At 48.6% G+C, this 13,834-nt stretch overlaps 1 protein-coding gene across 1 annotated transcript in view; it reads right to left on the bottom strand.

The window, feature by feature from the left end:
• LOC137439993 (paired mesoderm homeobox protein 2B) overlaps positions 1-4,142 on the bottom strand; it is a 30,625-nt gene extending 26,483 nt beyond the window's left edge. The window contains exon 1 of the mRNA XM_068136329.2: positions 3,860-4,142. Coding sequence (XP_067992430.1) covers positions 3,860-4,064 — 205 coding nt within the window. The 5' untranslated portion in view covers positions 4,065-4,142. The remainder of the gene's footprint in view (positions 1-3,859) is intronic.
• Positions 4,143-13,834: the final 9,692 nt, after the last annotated feature.

Below are 13,834 nucleotides of genomic sequence, written 5' to 3'. Positions count from 1 at the left end.
TATTTAAAGTTGTTGTATGCGTACAGTATTTAAAGCTGTTGTATGCGCACAGTATTTAAAGTTGTTGTATGCGCACAGTATTTATAGTTGTTGTATGCGCACAGTATTTATAGTTGTTGTATGTGCACAGTATTTAAAGTTGTTGTATGCGCACAGTATTTAAAGTTGTTGTATGCCTACAGTATTTAAAGTTGTATGCGCACAGTATTTAAAGTTGTTGTATGTGCACAGTATTTAAAGTTGTTGTATGCGCACAGTATTTAAAGTTGTTGTATGCGCACAGTATTTAAAGTTGTTGTATGCGTACATCAATATGCGACCCCTTTTATATATTGCACGAGTAAAACCGCTTGGCGACCCCTGACCCCATAGTTGGGAGCCCCTTGTGTGTGCTGCCCACTCTAACCTCCTTATGCAGCAGATTGCTGGTGGACATTATTGATCTGCTGAGCGTCGAGTCCCCAAATGAGATTATTTGATATAAATAACGTTTTGCGATGCGCAACGACAGGATGGCAGAGAGTGTGTGGAAAGTGATGTTTTGCTGCTGTTGGAGCACAAGGTATGAGTGCACGGCAGGTGATCCTTGTGATCCTTGTGAAGGGCAGGTGATGGACGATGCTGCTCAGTCTGATACATCTTCAACAGTGACATCGATTCCTGGAGAAACGTTCACTCCCACGATGGGACCAAAGTTTGGAAAATCCTGCGCAATCACGACCTAGGCCAGTGATTAGATTTTAAAGTTAATTTAATGTAACAGCATTATTTTCACCCTGTATAGCGATTTGGAATAATTTCATCCGAGCTCGTGAAAAGGATAAAATAACCGACATAACTTGATTGTTCTTCAAGCGTTAACGTAATTTTGTGACTTTCCGGGCCCGACGCCGCCAATTGGGTTAAAGTCGGCGGTTAAAAAGGCGCTCGCGGCCCGATTCTGGGACCCAGAGACATGCCGGTCTGGGACTGCTGGACAAGGGAGCAGGTCTAACTCGGGCATGAAGGTAGCACGACCAGGAGGTAGGAATGAGCAGCTGCGCGACGACCCGAGTCTGGGACCCAGAGATATGCCGGTCTGGGACTGCAGGACAAGGGAGCAGGTCTAACTCGGGCATGAAGGTAGCACGACCGGGAGGTAGGAACGAGCAGCTGCGCGACGACCCGAGTCTGGGACCCAGAGACATGACGGTCTGGGACTGCTGGACAAGGGAGCAGGTCTAACTCGGGCATGAAGGTAGCACGACCAGGAGGTAGGAACGAGCAGCTGCGCGACGACCCGAGTCTGGGACCCAGAGACATGCCGGTCTGGGACTGCTGGACAAGGAAGCAGGTCTGACTCGGGCATGAAGGTAGCACGACCAGGAGGTAGGAACGAGCAGCTGCACGACGACCTGAGTCTGGGACCCAGAGACATGCCGGTCTGGGACTGCTGGACAAGGGAGCAGGTCTAACTCGGGCACGAAGGTAGCACGACCAGGAGGTAGGAACGAGCATCTGTGCCATGGACGTGTGGATGCGAGATGTCGCAGATCATCGAAACACGTTCAAACATCGCTCAGGATGCTCAACATGGCGCCTATACACGGTGCGGGTGTCAGCGACAAAGAGAAGCTTTCATTGTGGAATGTCCTGATCAATCTCCATCTTTACCATTTAACATTATCAATGCCATCCTGCAATCATCATCTCCGTGAGTACTGTATTTGCACATGTTTATCCTTCTCCATGAGAAAGCATAATATATACCAAATGTGAATCACAGAGGTCTCATTTTATCAATAAATATGCCACACCATGATTGGTACAATCAAATTCATCACCTACATGTGCATGCTGTAATATTCATCACCATAACGCTCACCGTCGTATGCTCACCATTTATTGTAGCACTGCCATATTTGCACGCCAATCATTCTCAGCATTACCTCCTCAACAATCTCCATCACCATTACGTCCTCAACAATTTCAATCTCCATCACCACCATCCGCTGAACAATCTCCATCACCCTTACCTCCTCAACAATTTCAATCTCAATCACCACAATATGCTCAATCATATCACCACGATCTGCTCAACCATCAGCATCACCACCATCTGCTCAACAATCTCCATCACCATTACCTCCTCAACAATTTCAATCTCAATCACCACCATCTGCTCAACCATCACCATCACCACCATCTGCTCAACAATCTCCATCACCATTACCTCTTCAACAATTTCAATCTCAATCACCACCATATGCTCAATAATCGCCATCACAACCATCTGCTCAACCATCAGCATCACCACAATCTGCTCAACAATCACCGTAACCACCACCTGCTCAACAATCGCCATAACCACCACCTGCTCAACAATCTCAATCACCACCACCTGCTCAACATTCGCCATCTCCAACATCTGCTCAACAATTGCTATACCACCACCTGCTCAACAATCACCATAACCACCACCTGCTCAACAATCACCATCACCACAATCTGCTCAACAATCGCCATCTCCACCATCTGCGCAACAATCTCCATTGCGACACCTGCTCAACAATCTCCATCTCCACCATCTGCTCAACAATCACCATCTCCACCATCTGCGCAACAATCACCATCTCCACCATCTGTTCAACAATCACCATCTCCACCATCTGCTCAACAATCGCCATCGCCACAACCTGCTCAACAATCGCCATCTCCACAACCTGCTCAACAATCGCCATCTCCACCATCTGCTCAACAATCGCCATCACCATCACCTGCTCAACAATCAACATAACCACCACCAGCTCAACAATCAACATAACCACCACCAGCTCAACAATCAACATCATCACCATCTGCCCAACAATTGCCATCTCTATCATCTGCTCAACAATCGCCATCACCACCACCTGCTCAACAATCGCCATCTCCACAATCTGCTCAACAATCGCCATCTCCACCATCTGCTCAACAATCGCCATCTCCACCACCTGCTCAACAATCGCAATCTCCACCATCTGCTCAACCATTACCATCGCCACAACCTGCTCAACAATCTCCATCTCCACCATATGCTCAACAATCGCCATAACCACCACCAGCTCAACAATCACCATCATCACCATCTGCCCAACAATCGCCATCTCAACCACCTGCTCAACAATCGCCATCTCCACCATCTGCTCAACCATCGCCATCTCCACCATCTGCTCAACAATCACCATCTCCACCACCTGCTCAACAATCGCCATCACCACCACCTGCTCAACAATCTCCATCTCCACCACCTGCTCAACAATCGCCATCACCACCACCTGCTCAACAATCGCTATCTCCACCATCTGCTCAACAATCTCCATCGCCACCACCTGCTCAACAGTCGCCATCTCTACCATCTGCTCAACAATCGCAATCTCCACCATCTGCTCAACAATCGCCATCACCACCACCTGCTCAACAATCGCCATCACCACCACCTGCTCAACAATCGCTATCTCCACCATCTGCTCAACAATCTCCATTGCCACCACCTGCTCAACAATCGCCATCTCCACCATCTGCTCAACAATCTCCATCTCCACCACCTGCTCAACAATCGCCATCACCACCACCTGCTCAACAATCGCAATCACCACCACCTGCTCAACAATCGCTATCTCCACCATCTGCTCAACAATCTCCATCGCCACCACCTGCTCAACAATCGCCATCTCCACCATCTGCTCAACAATCGCCATCACCACCATCTGCTGAACCATCTTCGTTATCGTTATCTGCTTAATCTCCATCACTATGATCTGCTCAATAATCTCTGACATCATGGTCTTCTCAATATCTGTTCACTCCAAAGTATAACCATCCCGCTGAATGTGCCTACCAGGACTAAAGGCAGGAGACTGTGGGTCCCGCAGGGCCGTAATGGTGCAGCCACCCAAAGAGCCAAACGCAGGACGAACCGTCCCGTACTGAAACCCCCCGGCATGCGCGCACGAATTGAAGTCTGCATACGCAGAGGCGAGCCCCGAGTCCATTCCCGCCATGCACGATTCGTACGGCGCTCCGTTCAAGTACGGGTAATCCATGGTGGACGAAGCTACTATGTCACAGAAGGGAAAATGTTGGCACTCAATGCACGAGCCCTTGTCGTGCCGCCTCTTATTGCGCGCTCGCTCCCCGTGCATGACAATGGAGCGCGAGACCCCGCAGCACGAGGCAAGACGCGCCTCGGTCAGCCCCTCCCCCTCCCCCTGGATTCCCCCCTCCCCTCGGCTTCTCTTCCCATATTCCTCCCTCAACCCAAAATCTCCCACTCTGGACTCATCACGATCTCGCCCCAAACGTCACCCGTCCCCGACCCTCGTCCCCCTCCGCTCGGTGCTCTAATTAGCCTTTAATTCCCACCATTACGGGCCTGCCTTCAATCACCGACCTAACCAGCGGCCATTTCTCGGGTGCTTAATCCAATCAGCGAGTTTTTAAGTAATGAAAGCTGGTGACGATTCTCCCTGATCGCATTTACTCCCAACCCTGGAGACCCCGCCAGGACCTCCGATTCCCCACCCGATCTGCTCTCTGCATTCACCTCCTCTGGCTCTGTTCGTCATGACGTCGCTATAACTACACAATCATTATTGTCTTCCATTATCACAAACTCTTTATAAATTAACCACACAACATCCATTATAACAAACTCTTTATAAATTAACCACACAACATCCATTATAACAAACTCTTTATAAATTAACCACACAACACCCATTATAACAAACTCTTTATAAATTAACCACACAACATCCAGTATAACAACCTCTTTATAAATTAACCACACAACATCCATTATAACAAACTCTTTATAAATTAACCACACAACATCCATTATAACAAACTCTTTATAAATTAACCACACAACACCCATTATAACAAACTCTTTATAAATTAACCACACAACATCCATTATAACAACCTCTTTATAAATTAACCACACAACATCCATTATAACAAACTCTTTATAAATTAACCACACAACATCCATTATAACAAACTCTTTATAAATGAACCACACAACATCCATTATAACAAACTCTTTATAAATTAACCACACAACATCCAGTATAACAACCTCTTTATAAATTAACCACACAACATCCATTATAACAAACTATTGTTGCGGATCTCTCTGCCGGCCTTATCCCCTTACCAAGGGGGGATTAGTCCCCTTGTCTTTGACTGGCCGATGGGACCCGGGACCTTTGACGTCCTTCCCGGACAGCGCGAAATAGGGTCGTAGGACTAGAATCACTATTACCTAATTACCCGCACTGCCCAGAAACGAGGAAATAAGCCCCGCACGAATCACGCGTGTTGGTGGCTACGCCGAGCGGTGCGTACACGCGATCCGTGCCGTTTAGTTGGTGACCCTGGTTCTGGCGATCTTACTCGTACCACGCTTAGCCAATGGAGAAATCACAAAAGCGGTCGAATTCAGAAGAAAAGGAATAACAAGATTTATTCACACTATTTACAATGGTTCAGAAAAAGGGGACACAGTGCTGCCTTAAAAACAGTCTTAACTTAATACCCAAGACAAACGGGCCCGTCTCACACATACACACTCACACGGGGCTTGCTGATGAAGGTCAGGTTGATGGTCACCAGCGCGTCCAGGGATGGCTTCCATGCAGCTCTCTCTCTGGTCCCCAGCTCATACCGCGAAGTAGGTGAAGGCAGCAGACAGGAGCTCGTATTGTGTCGTTGGGACGCACTGGGCTATTTACGGGGCGAACGGTAGGGGAGGGATTCTGGCGCGGCGGTATTTCACTGGCGGCTATGGCCGCGTTTACTCGCGTGGCTGCGTACGTAATAGGCGAATACAGTTCAAAGCCTTGAAGCACTGACACAATGAAGTGCTCTCAATGCGCTCGCCGTAAAAGTCCTTCCAGCCCCCTTCTCTGCGAGTCCTTTACAATGCGCAATTCCTTCAAGCAAGTCCTTTCGTACGAGTCCTCTGCTTCAGACCTCTGGTAGCAAGTCCTCCTCTCGTGCAAGTCCTCCCAAGGGCTTTGTGCACAGGCTTTTATAGGCACGCCCCGCGAACCTTCTAGCATTTACCAGACACGCCTTACCACGCCCTATCACGCCATGCCTTTAGAGCCCTGGTTGGCTGGTGGCCCTTACCGTCATCGCCTTTGACGTGACGCGCTGCTTTGACGCCGCCCCACCTCGACCCCGCGCTCCTCCCTCTTCTCAGGCCTACCTCGTGTTACTCGACTAGTGAGCGAACAAAGAGCAGCGAATGCTGCTGGCAGCCAGAGCGTAACAAACTGCTGCTGGCCAAAGCGTAACAAACTGAGGGATCAGCCAAAATGGGGCGTGGGATCAATTATGCCCATTGAGATGGAACTTGGAGGGTGGACGCAAAACGAAAGGACCTAAACTCGTGTCTTTACACAACGCAGGTATCACTAGTGGAAATGGCCGATACTTACTCATACTATGGCATAACGAATACTCTAAGGTGGCCTACGTGTTGCTTGTGGACTAATTTTGGGGGCAACCCTTTAACCTTTAATGACTAATATGTGCCAATCTCAAAACCGTAGCACTATTTATAAATTAACCACACAACATCCATTATAACAAATTATTTATAAATTAACCACACAACATCCATTATAACAACCTCTTTATAAATTAACTGTAATGTATCTCGACAAACTGCGATCAATTGTCGTACGCGTTTATTCACTCTGCCGATCAAGGCCCGATTCACAGCAGCGCCATCTGAGGTCTGGCGTAGGGATACAACCCGGTCCCGGTGTAGGGATACAACGGTGAATATTTGCACTGCATAGGTGGTTATACATGACATCCTCCCCTTTAAGTCCAAAATTACCACGAGCAATACGTGCTAGATTTCCAGAATTGACATTTCAAAAGCAACATTTCCAAAACATGTGAAAATATGTGTGCAAACGGTTATGAGAATAATGAAAATACGTGAAAATAGAACAAGTGTGCTAGATTTCCAGAATTGACATTTCAAAAGCAACATTTCCAAAACATGTGAAAATATGTGTGCAAACGGTTATGAGAATAATGAAAATACATGAAAATAGAACATGTGTCAACGTGAAAAAAAAACATCTTCAAAGATTCAACCGGTCGGGTGCTTTTCTCTCACGCATTGAGCGTCGCGGTGTACCAGTGGATACAGAGTCCGAGGTGATTCCTTTGGGTCGCGGTGTACCAGTGGATACAGAGTCCGAGGTGATTCCTTTGGTCTCCACGAAGGGTGTAGCGTTTGCAGAGGTTTTCGGGGCATCCGAGCCGGCTGGAGCGGCCACGACGATCTCCGGCAGTGGCGGGTCGAACTGTTGTCCTGACTGTGACGATGCTACAGGCTCCATCGACTCACAGTGACGGTAGGTTATGTGGTCCTGATGTCGACGAATTTCGCAGCCGTCCTGCAGGCGAATCACACAGGACAGTGGACCTGGCTTCTCGATGATGTCCCCCGGTAGCCACGTCGCACCTGCACCAAAATTTCGGGCAAACACTGGATCTCCAATGTTGATATATCGACTGTTGGACGTCTTATCGTGCACCAACTTTTGATTAAGCTGGCTCTGATAAACATTTGATGATATGTCTGGTTTGAGATTGTCAAGTGTCGATCTCAAGTGTCGTTTCATCAGTAACTCAGACGGAGCTGCACCGGTTGTTGATTGTGGCGTGATACGGTATTTGAACAGGAGACGAGACAGCTTTGTTTCCAGGGTTCCCTCCTGAAGTTTCTGCAATCCGGATTTGATGATTCCTACGGATCGTTCGGCCAAGCCATTTGAAGCCTGGTGATGTGGGCTGACAAACGTATGTTTGATGCCGTTCCGACGTGTGAACTTGGCAAACTCGGTACTGGAAAAACACGAACCGTTATCGCTCACGATCATCCTGGGCAGACCATGAGTGGCGAAACAGCGTCTGAGTCTTTCGATGACAATGGCTGACGTAGTACCACGCGTCACATAGGCATCAATCCATTTTGTGTGTGCATCCGTAATTATTAGAATCATGCTGCCGTTAATAGGCCCGGCATAATCGAGATGTAGGCGATGCCACGGTTCGCTGGGCCATTCCCAGGGATGCAGTGGCGCTTTCGCAGGTGTATTCCGGGTGCTCTGGCAGGGGTAACAATGTCGACATGATGTTCGATATCAGCATCAAGATTCGGCCACCACACATAGTTTCTGGCGAGTGACTTCATCTTCACAATCCCGGGGTGACAGTCATGGATTTCATCCATGACCCTGGAACGCAGATTTTTCGGGATCACGACACGACATCCCCAGAGTAGGCAACCATTTTCCACGCTGAGTTCGTTTTTACGTGCTTTAAAAGCCGCAAAATCTGGGTCACCCTCAGGTAGCAAATGCCATCCAAGCTGTACAGCCTGGACAGTTCTGGGCAGAACGGGGTCTCGTCGAGTATGAGTGCGGATCTGGCCGGAATCGACAGCACAATCTTCCAGATGATCCATCAGTGCGATAATGGATCCTGGTGTAGGCGAATCATCAACTGATTCTGGAAGGGGTAACCGACTCATGGCATCTGCATTTGTGATAGACAAACCGGGCTTATAACATATGGTGTAGTCATAAGCAGTGAGAAACAGGGACCAGCGGATGATCCTGGGCGGTAGTGTGTCAGATGTCGCCTTAGTTGGACCAAACAGACTGATCAGCGGCTTGTGATCAGTGCGAATCGTGAAATGATGTCCAAGAAGGTACTGGCGAAATTTGCCGACGCCGAAAACGATTCCCAATCCTTCCTTGTCAAGTTGGGAATAATTTTTCTCTGCCGGGGACAACGTTCTGGATGCAAATGCAACCGGTCTTTCCGTACCGTCAGGCATCACGTGTGACAATACACTCCCCACTCCATACCGACAGGCATCGCATGTCAGCACAAGATCCTTCTCTGGATCAAAATGAACGAGAACATTGGACGATTTGAGCAGATCCTTAGAGGTCTGGAATGCTGATTGTTCAGTAAACCCCCAGCTCCAGGAGACTCCTTTCCTCAAAAGCCGATAAAGGGGGCCCAAAACGTCGGTCACATTCGGGATGTAACGACCATAGAACTGAAGCAAACCGAGGTATGACTTCAATTCGGTCACATCTCGTGGAGCAGGAGCATCCTTGATAGCTCGGACTTTCTCATCTGTCGGGTGTAGACCCTCGGCATCAATCGTATGACCCAGGTACATGACTGATGGCACCATAAACTTGCACTTGTCTCGACGCAAACGTAGGCCGGAGTCCGAAATCTTCTTCAGAACTCTCTCCAGGTTCTGTAGATGTTCCGCGTCCGTACGACCAGTAATCAGAATATCATCCTGGTAACAAACGACGTTGCGTTTGGCGGCAAACAAACTGTCCATGACACGCTGATAAATTCCAGGTGCAGATTTCACTCCAAAACGAAGTCGGTGGTACCTGTACAACCCACGATGCGTGTTGATGGTAAGATACTGTTTCGAATTCTCGTCCAAGCAGAGCTGTAGATAGGCGGATTTGAGATCGAGTTTCGTAAAAGTCTTGCCTCCCGTGAGACGAGCATAGAGGTCTTCGATCCTCGGGATTGGATATTTATCCAATGAAGAACACCTGTTCATGGTCATTTTATAATCTCCACATATGCGGATGGACTGGTCCGATTTTATGACCGGAACGATGGGCGCCGCCCATTCGGCATACTGGATTTGCTCGATGATCCCCAGATTTTCAAGATGATCCAGTTCCTTGTCAATCCGCTCACGCAGGGCGAAAGGGACCGGGCGAGCCCTGCAAAATATAGGATTGGCATCCCGGTCAACCCTGAGTTTAGCCGTATGTCCTTTCAAGGTTCCAAGCTCATCCTTGAAGACATCCGGGTACGTATCCAGCACATTTTTGAGTGTGTATGCTGCGGTAGGAGAAACGTTGGCTGCCCGGAATTGATGAATGCTTTCCCACTTCAGTCGAATTATGCTCAACCAGTTCCTGCCAAGTAAGGAAGGGCCCTTTCCAGGAATGACGATCAGGGGTAGGTGAAACTCACGGTTATCGTAGCCCACCGTGACGTCACATGTACCGCAGGGAACAATCTTCTCACCTGTATAGGTGGAGAGTCCATAGGTAGTAGGTTTCAGATGGGGTCGGTCAGCATCACTCCACAGGTTTGTGAAAACAGCATGGCTGATGAGCGAGACGGCTGCACCAGTGTCGACCTCCATTTGCAATGGTCGATTGTTGACGACAACATTGGCAAGAAAAGGGTCCCGCCTATGGTGAGAATCAATATGAAGCAGGTCATACGATTCTGAGTTGTCGGAAACAGAGCTCACCTGGTCAAGCTCGGGTTCCTCCGAACCGATAAACTGATGAATCTTGTCAGCAGCTTTTCCTTTTCCCGATTTGCGAGTGATGCAAGCTGGAGCAATATGGCCAGTTTTCGAACAGAAATGGCAGGTCGCATCTTTGAACCGACACGTCTCCAGAGGGTGCTTTCCGTTGCACCGAAAACAGTTGTTGTGGGTTTGAGACTGCACTGGCTTCTGACGAGGAGCCTTGTTCCAACGTTTTGGCTCAACATGATCCAACCGATTCACAGCAGGGCTGGTACCAGACGAGCGAGTGGCACCGATGCTTGTAGCGTTGCGTTCAGCACTTTCCATGGAAATGGCGGTGTCTCTGGCATTTTGGAACGTCAGTCTTCTCTCAGCAAGCAGGCGTCTACGAGTGCGGTCATCGGACATGCCAACCACCAGCAAATCACGAAGCATGTCATCGATCGTGTCCCCAAACTCACACAGATGTGACAGTTTTTTGAGGTGTGCAATGAAGTCTGCGATCGACTGACCTTGCTGCTGTCTGCACATGTAAAAATTAAACCGACACAGGATGACTGAAGGAGATGGGTTGCAATGTTCCTTCAAAGCGGCCTTGAGCTCTGCATACGTGAGCTCCTGGATTGTCCGAGGCCGAATCAGGTTTTTAACGAGTGTGAACGTCTCACCACCATGACGGCCTTCATCCGGCCTTCGGTCGCGATGCCGTTCGCCTCGAAGTAGAAAGACAACCGCTCAGAATACGTGTCAAAATCCCCCTCATGAGGGTCGAATTCATCGATATGGCCGAAAGAAGTCATGGTCTAGATGTTTATCCTCGTCGCCATGTAATGTATCTCGACAAACTGCGATCAATTGTCGTACGCGTTTATTCACTCTGCCGATCAAGGCCCGATTCACAGCAGCGCCATCCGAGGTCTGGCGTAGGGATACAACCCGGTCCCGGTGTAGGGATACAACGGTGAATATTTGCACTGCATACATGACAGTTTGACAGGGTGGCATAGTTACGAACCCGGAGGATCGGTAACCGACACAATTTCGGTCTTCGAGGCCGGCCGATAGGCACAGTGTGACCGGCCAATGATGGAGTTTGTCCGCACAATGTGGGCACTGCAGGATGAACTTTAGCCGGGGAGCGTTTGGGCGCCCCGATCTGATACTGCCGCCCACGCGCAGAACATCCATTATATTATAACAAACTCTTTATAAATTAACCACACAACATCCATTATATTATAACAAACTCTTTATAAATTAACCACACAACATGCATTATATTATAACAAACTCTTTATAAATTAACCACACAACATCCATTATATTATAACAAACTCTTTATAAATTAACCACACAACATCCATTATATTATAACAAACTCTTTATAAATTAACCACACAACATCCATTATATTATAACAAACTCTTTATAAATTAACCACACAACATCCATTATATTATAACAAACTCTTTATAAATTAACCACACAACATGCATTATAACAACCTCTTTATCAATTAACCACACAACATCCATTATATTGTTGCGAATATGGAATTTGGCCTCCATATCCGCTTGTAAATATTCCCCTATTTTCTCCAATACTCCCCAACTTTCCCCAATCCCCCATTCCCTAGTCCCATTGCATGTAAATAACAATCAGTAGAGCCGACCTTCCCCTTATTCCCCCATTAAATGTCGTGCCCAGGTCCACCGCACCACACGTAGACAACTTTCGGACATCTTCCTAGTTATTCTTATTCTATGTCAGTTAAGGCCTCGTCTCCATTAATTATGACTCTTCGTTGCACCAGAATGTGATTATATGGCATCAGTAGTGAGTTTAGGACCTTTCCCATACCTCCTTCCATCTTCTTCCCCAACAATTACAACAACAACAGAGGAGATGGCGGCGGAGCGGGGGAGGATGCGTCCTCACACCGGCTCGATTAGCTCCAGACCATGCGCTCCACGGGGTTACCACGAAGGGGCTCCTTGTCAGCTCCTCGTCAAGGGCGGAGCCTGGTAAACCCCCCGCACGCACCCAATGAGAAGCAACGTGCCGATTCCACGAGGCGGAGCTAACGAGCCGAGGGCGTGTCACTCCCCGCCGGATATACGCGGCCCCGCGCCGGATGTGACGTGAGATGCGCCCCCAGCTTGAGCAGACAAGACGCCATCCGAGCGCTGCGACCTCCCCGCATCTCTGGACCGGACCGAGTCGATTCTGACCTTTGAGCCCAGGTGCACCTGGAGCCATCGCTACCCGCCTGTCCTTTCCATCAATCCCCGTGTGAGTCAGCTTTGTCCCGTTTATCTGTCGTCTGTTGGGAATAATATAAGATTGTGTCTAAGTGCTTGTCTTTCTATGCTGTCCCTCTTGTAGTTGTAATCTAACCTTCCGCCTTAATATAACCTCCTCCGGAGGTCTTGAGAACTGAACCCCTGGTGTCGTATTGTGTTATTGTAATCCAGCCGGGTGTCTTCTTTTTCTTATTGAGCCAGCATCGCGCGACTAGTCAACGTTCGGGCACAATCGGGTAACTTGTGCAGACGTGGTCATACCATAAAACCGCTCGGTAAATAACATCCAAGCCACGTCTGTAACAATTGGTGTCAGGAGTGGGATTCGAACCCGGGACTAAATTAGTTAGGCCCAAATTTTGGGAGGGAAAATCGAGCCGGAGCGCGTACGGCGCTCGACCGAATCGATTCGGAGCGCGGTCCCGCGGTTACTGCGCTCGACGAAATTATAACAAAAAAAAAAAAAAAAAAAATTTGGATTTGTTTTACGAAACTCGAATTTTGCAAGTCGCGCTATGGCGGATCAAGACGGCTGGGGTCCGGTAGGGGAGAGTGAAGCAGGGTCGGTCCAGGACCAAATTGAGGGACATGAGGGACATGAGGAGAGCGAAACAGCGGGGGTAGCAGACGCGCGAAATGGCGCCTCGCACATAGCTACGGCGGTCGCACCCGCTGCACAAGTGGGAGGGATGGCCCAGATGCAGGTCCTCATGGAGCAATTTATGGCGCAAATGCAGGCGTCCCTCAAACTGCAGAGTAACCAATTGGGGAACCGGATGGATGCTCAGAGTGAGCAAATGAGGGTTGATAGTGGGCGAATGGAGGGCCAAATGGGGGTAATGGGAAACCAAATGGGGGTAATGAGGGACGAAGCGAGGGGTACCAGTGAGAAGTTAGACAATAATTTTGAGGGGTTAGACAACGGGATAAAAGAAGTGAAAAATGGGTTAACGGGGGTAGAAAACAGAATGGCCGCTCAAGAGAATCAAATGGAAGGGATGCAAAAGGGGTTAGAGGGGGTAGAAAACAGAATGGCCGCTCAAGAGAATCAAATGGAAGGGATGCAAAAGGGGTTAGAGGGGGTAGAAAATAGAATGGCTGCCCAGGAGAATCAGATAGAGGGAGTGAAAAATGGGTTAGAGGGGTTAGAAAACAGTATGGA

Source organism: Myxine glutinosa, chromosome 14 (assembly GCF_964187855.1).
Source record: "Myxine glutinosa chromosome 14, kmMyxGlut1.1, whole genome shotgun sequence".
Lineage (NCBI taxonomy): Eukaryota > Metazoa > Chordata > Myxini > Myxiniformes > Myxinidae > Myxine > Myxine glutinosa.
Note: the sequence above shows the minus strand (reverse complement) of the source record. Positions and strands in the feature narration are given on the sequence as shown.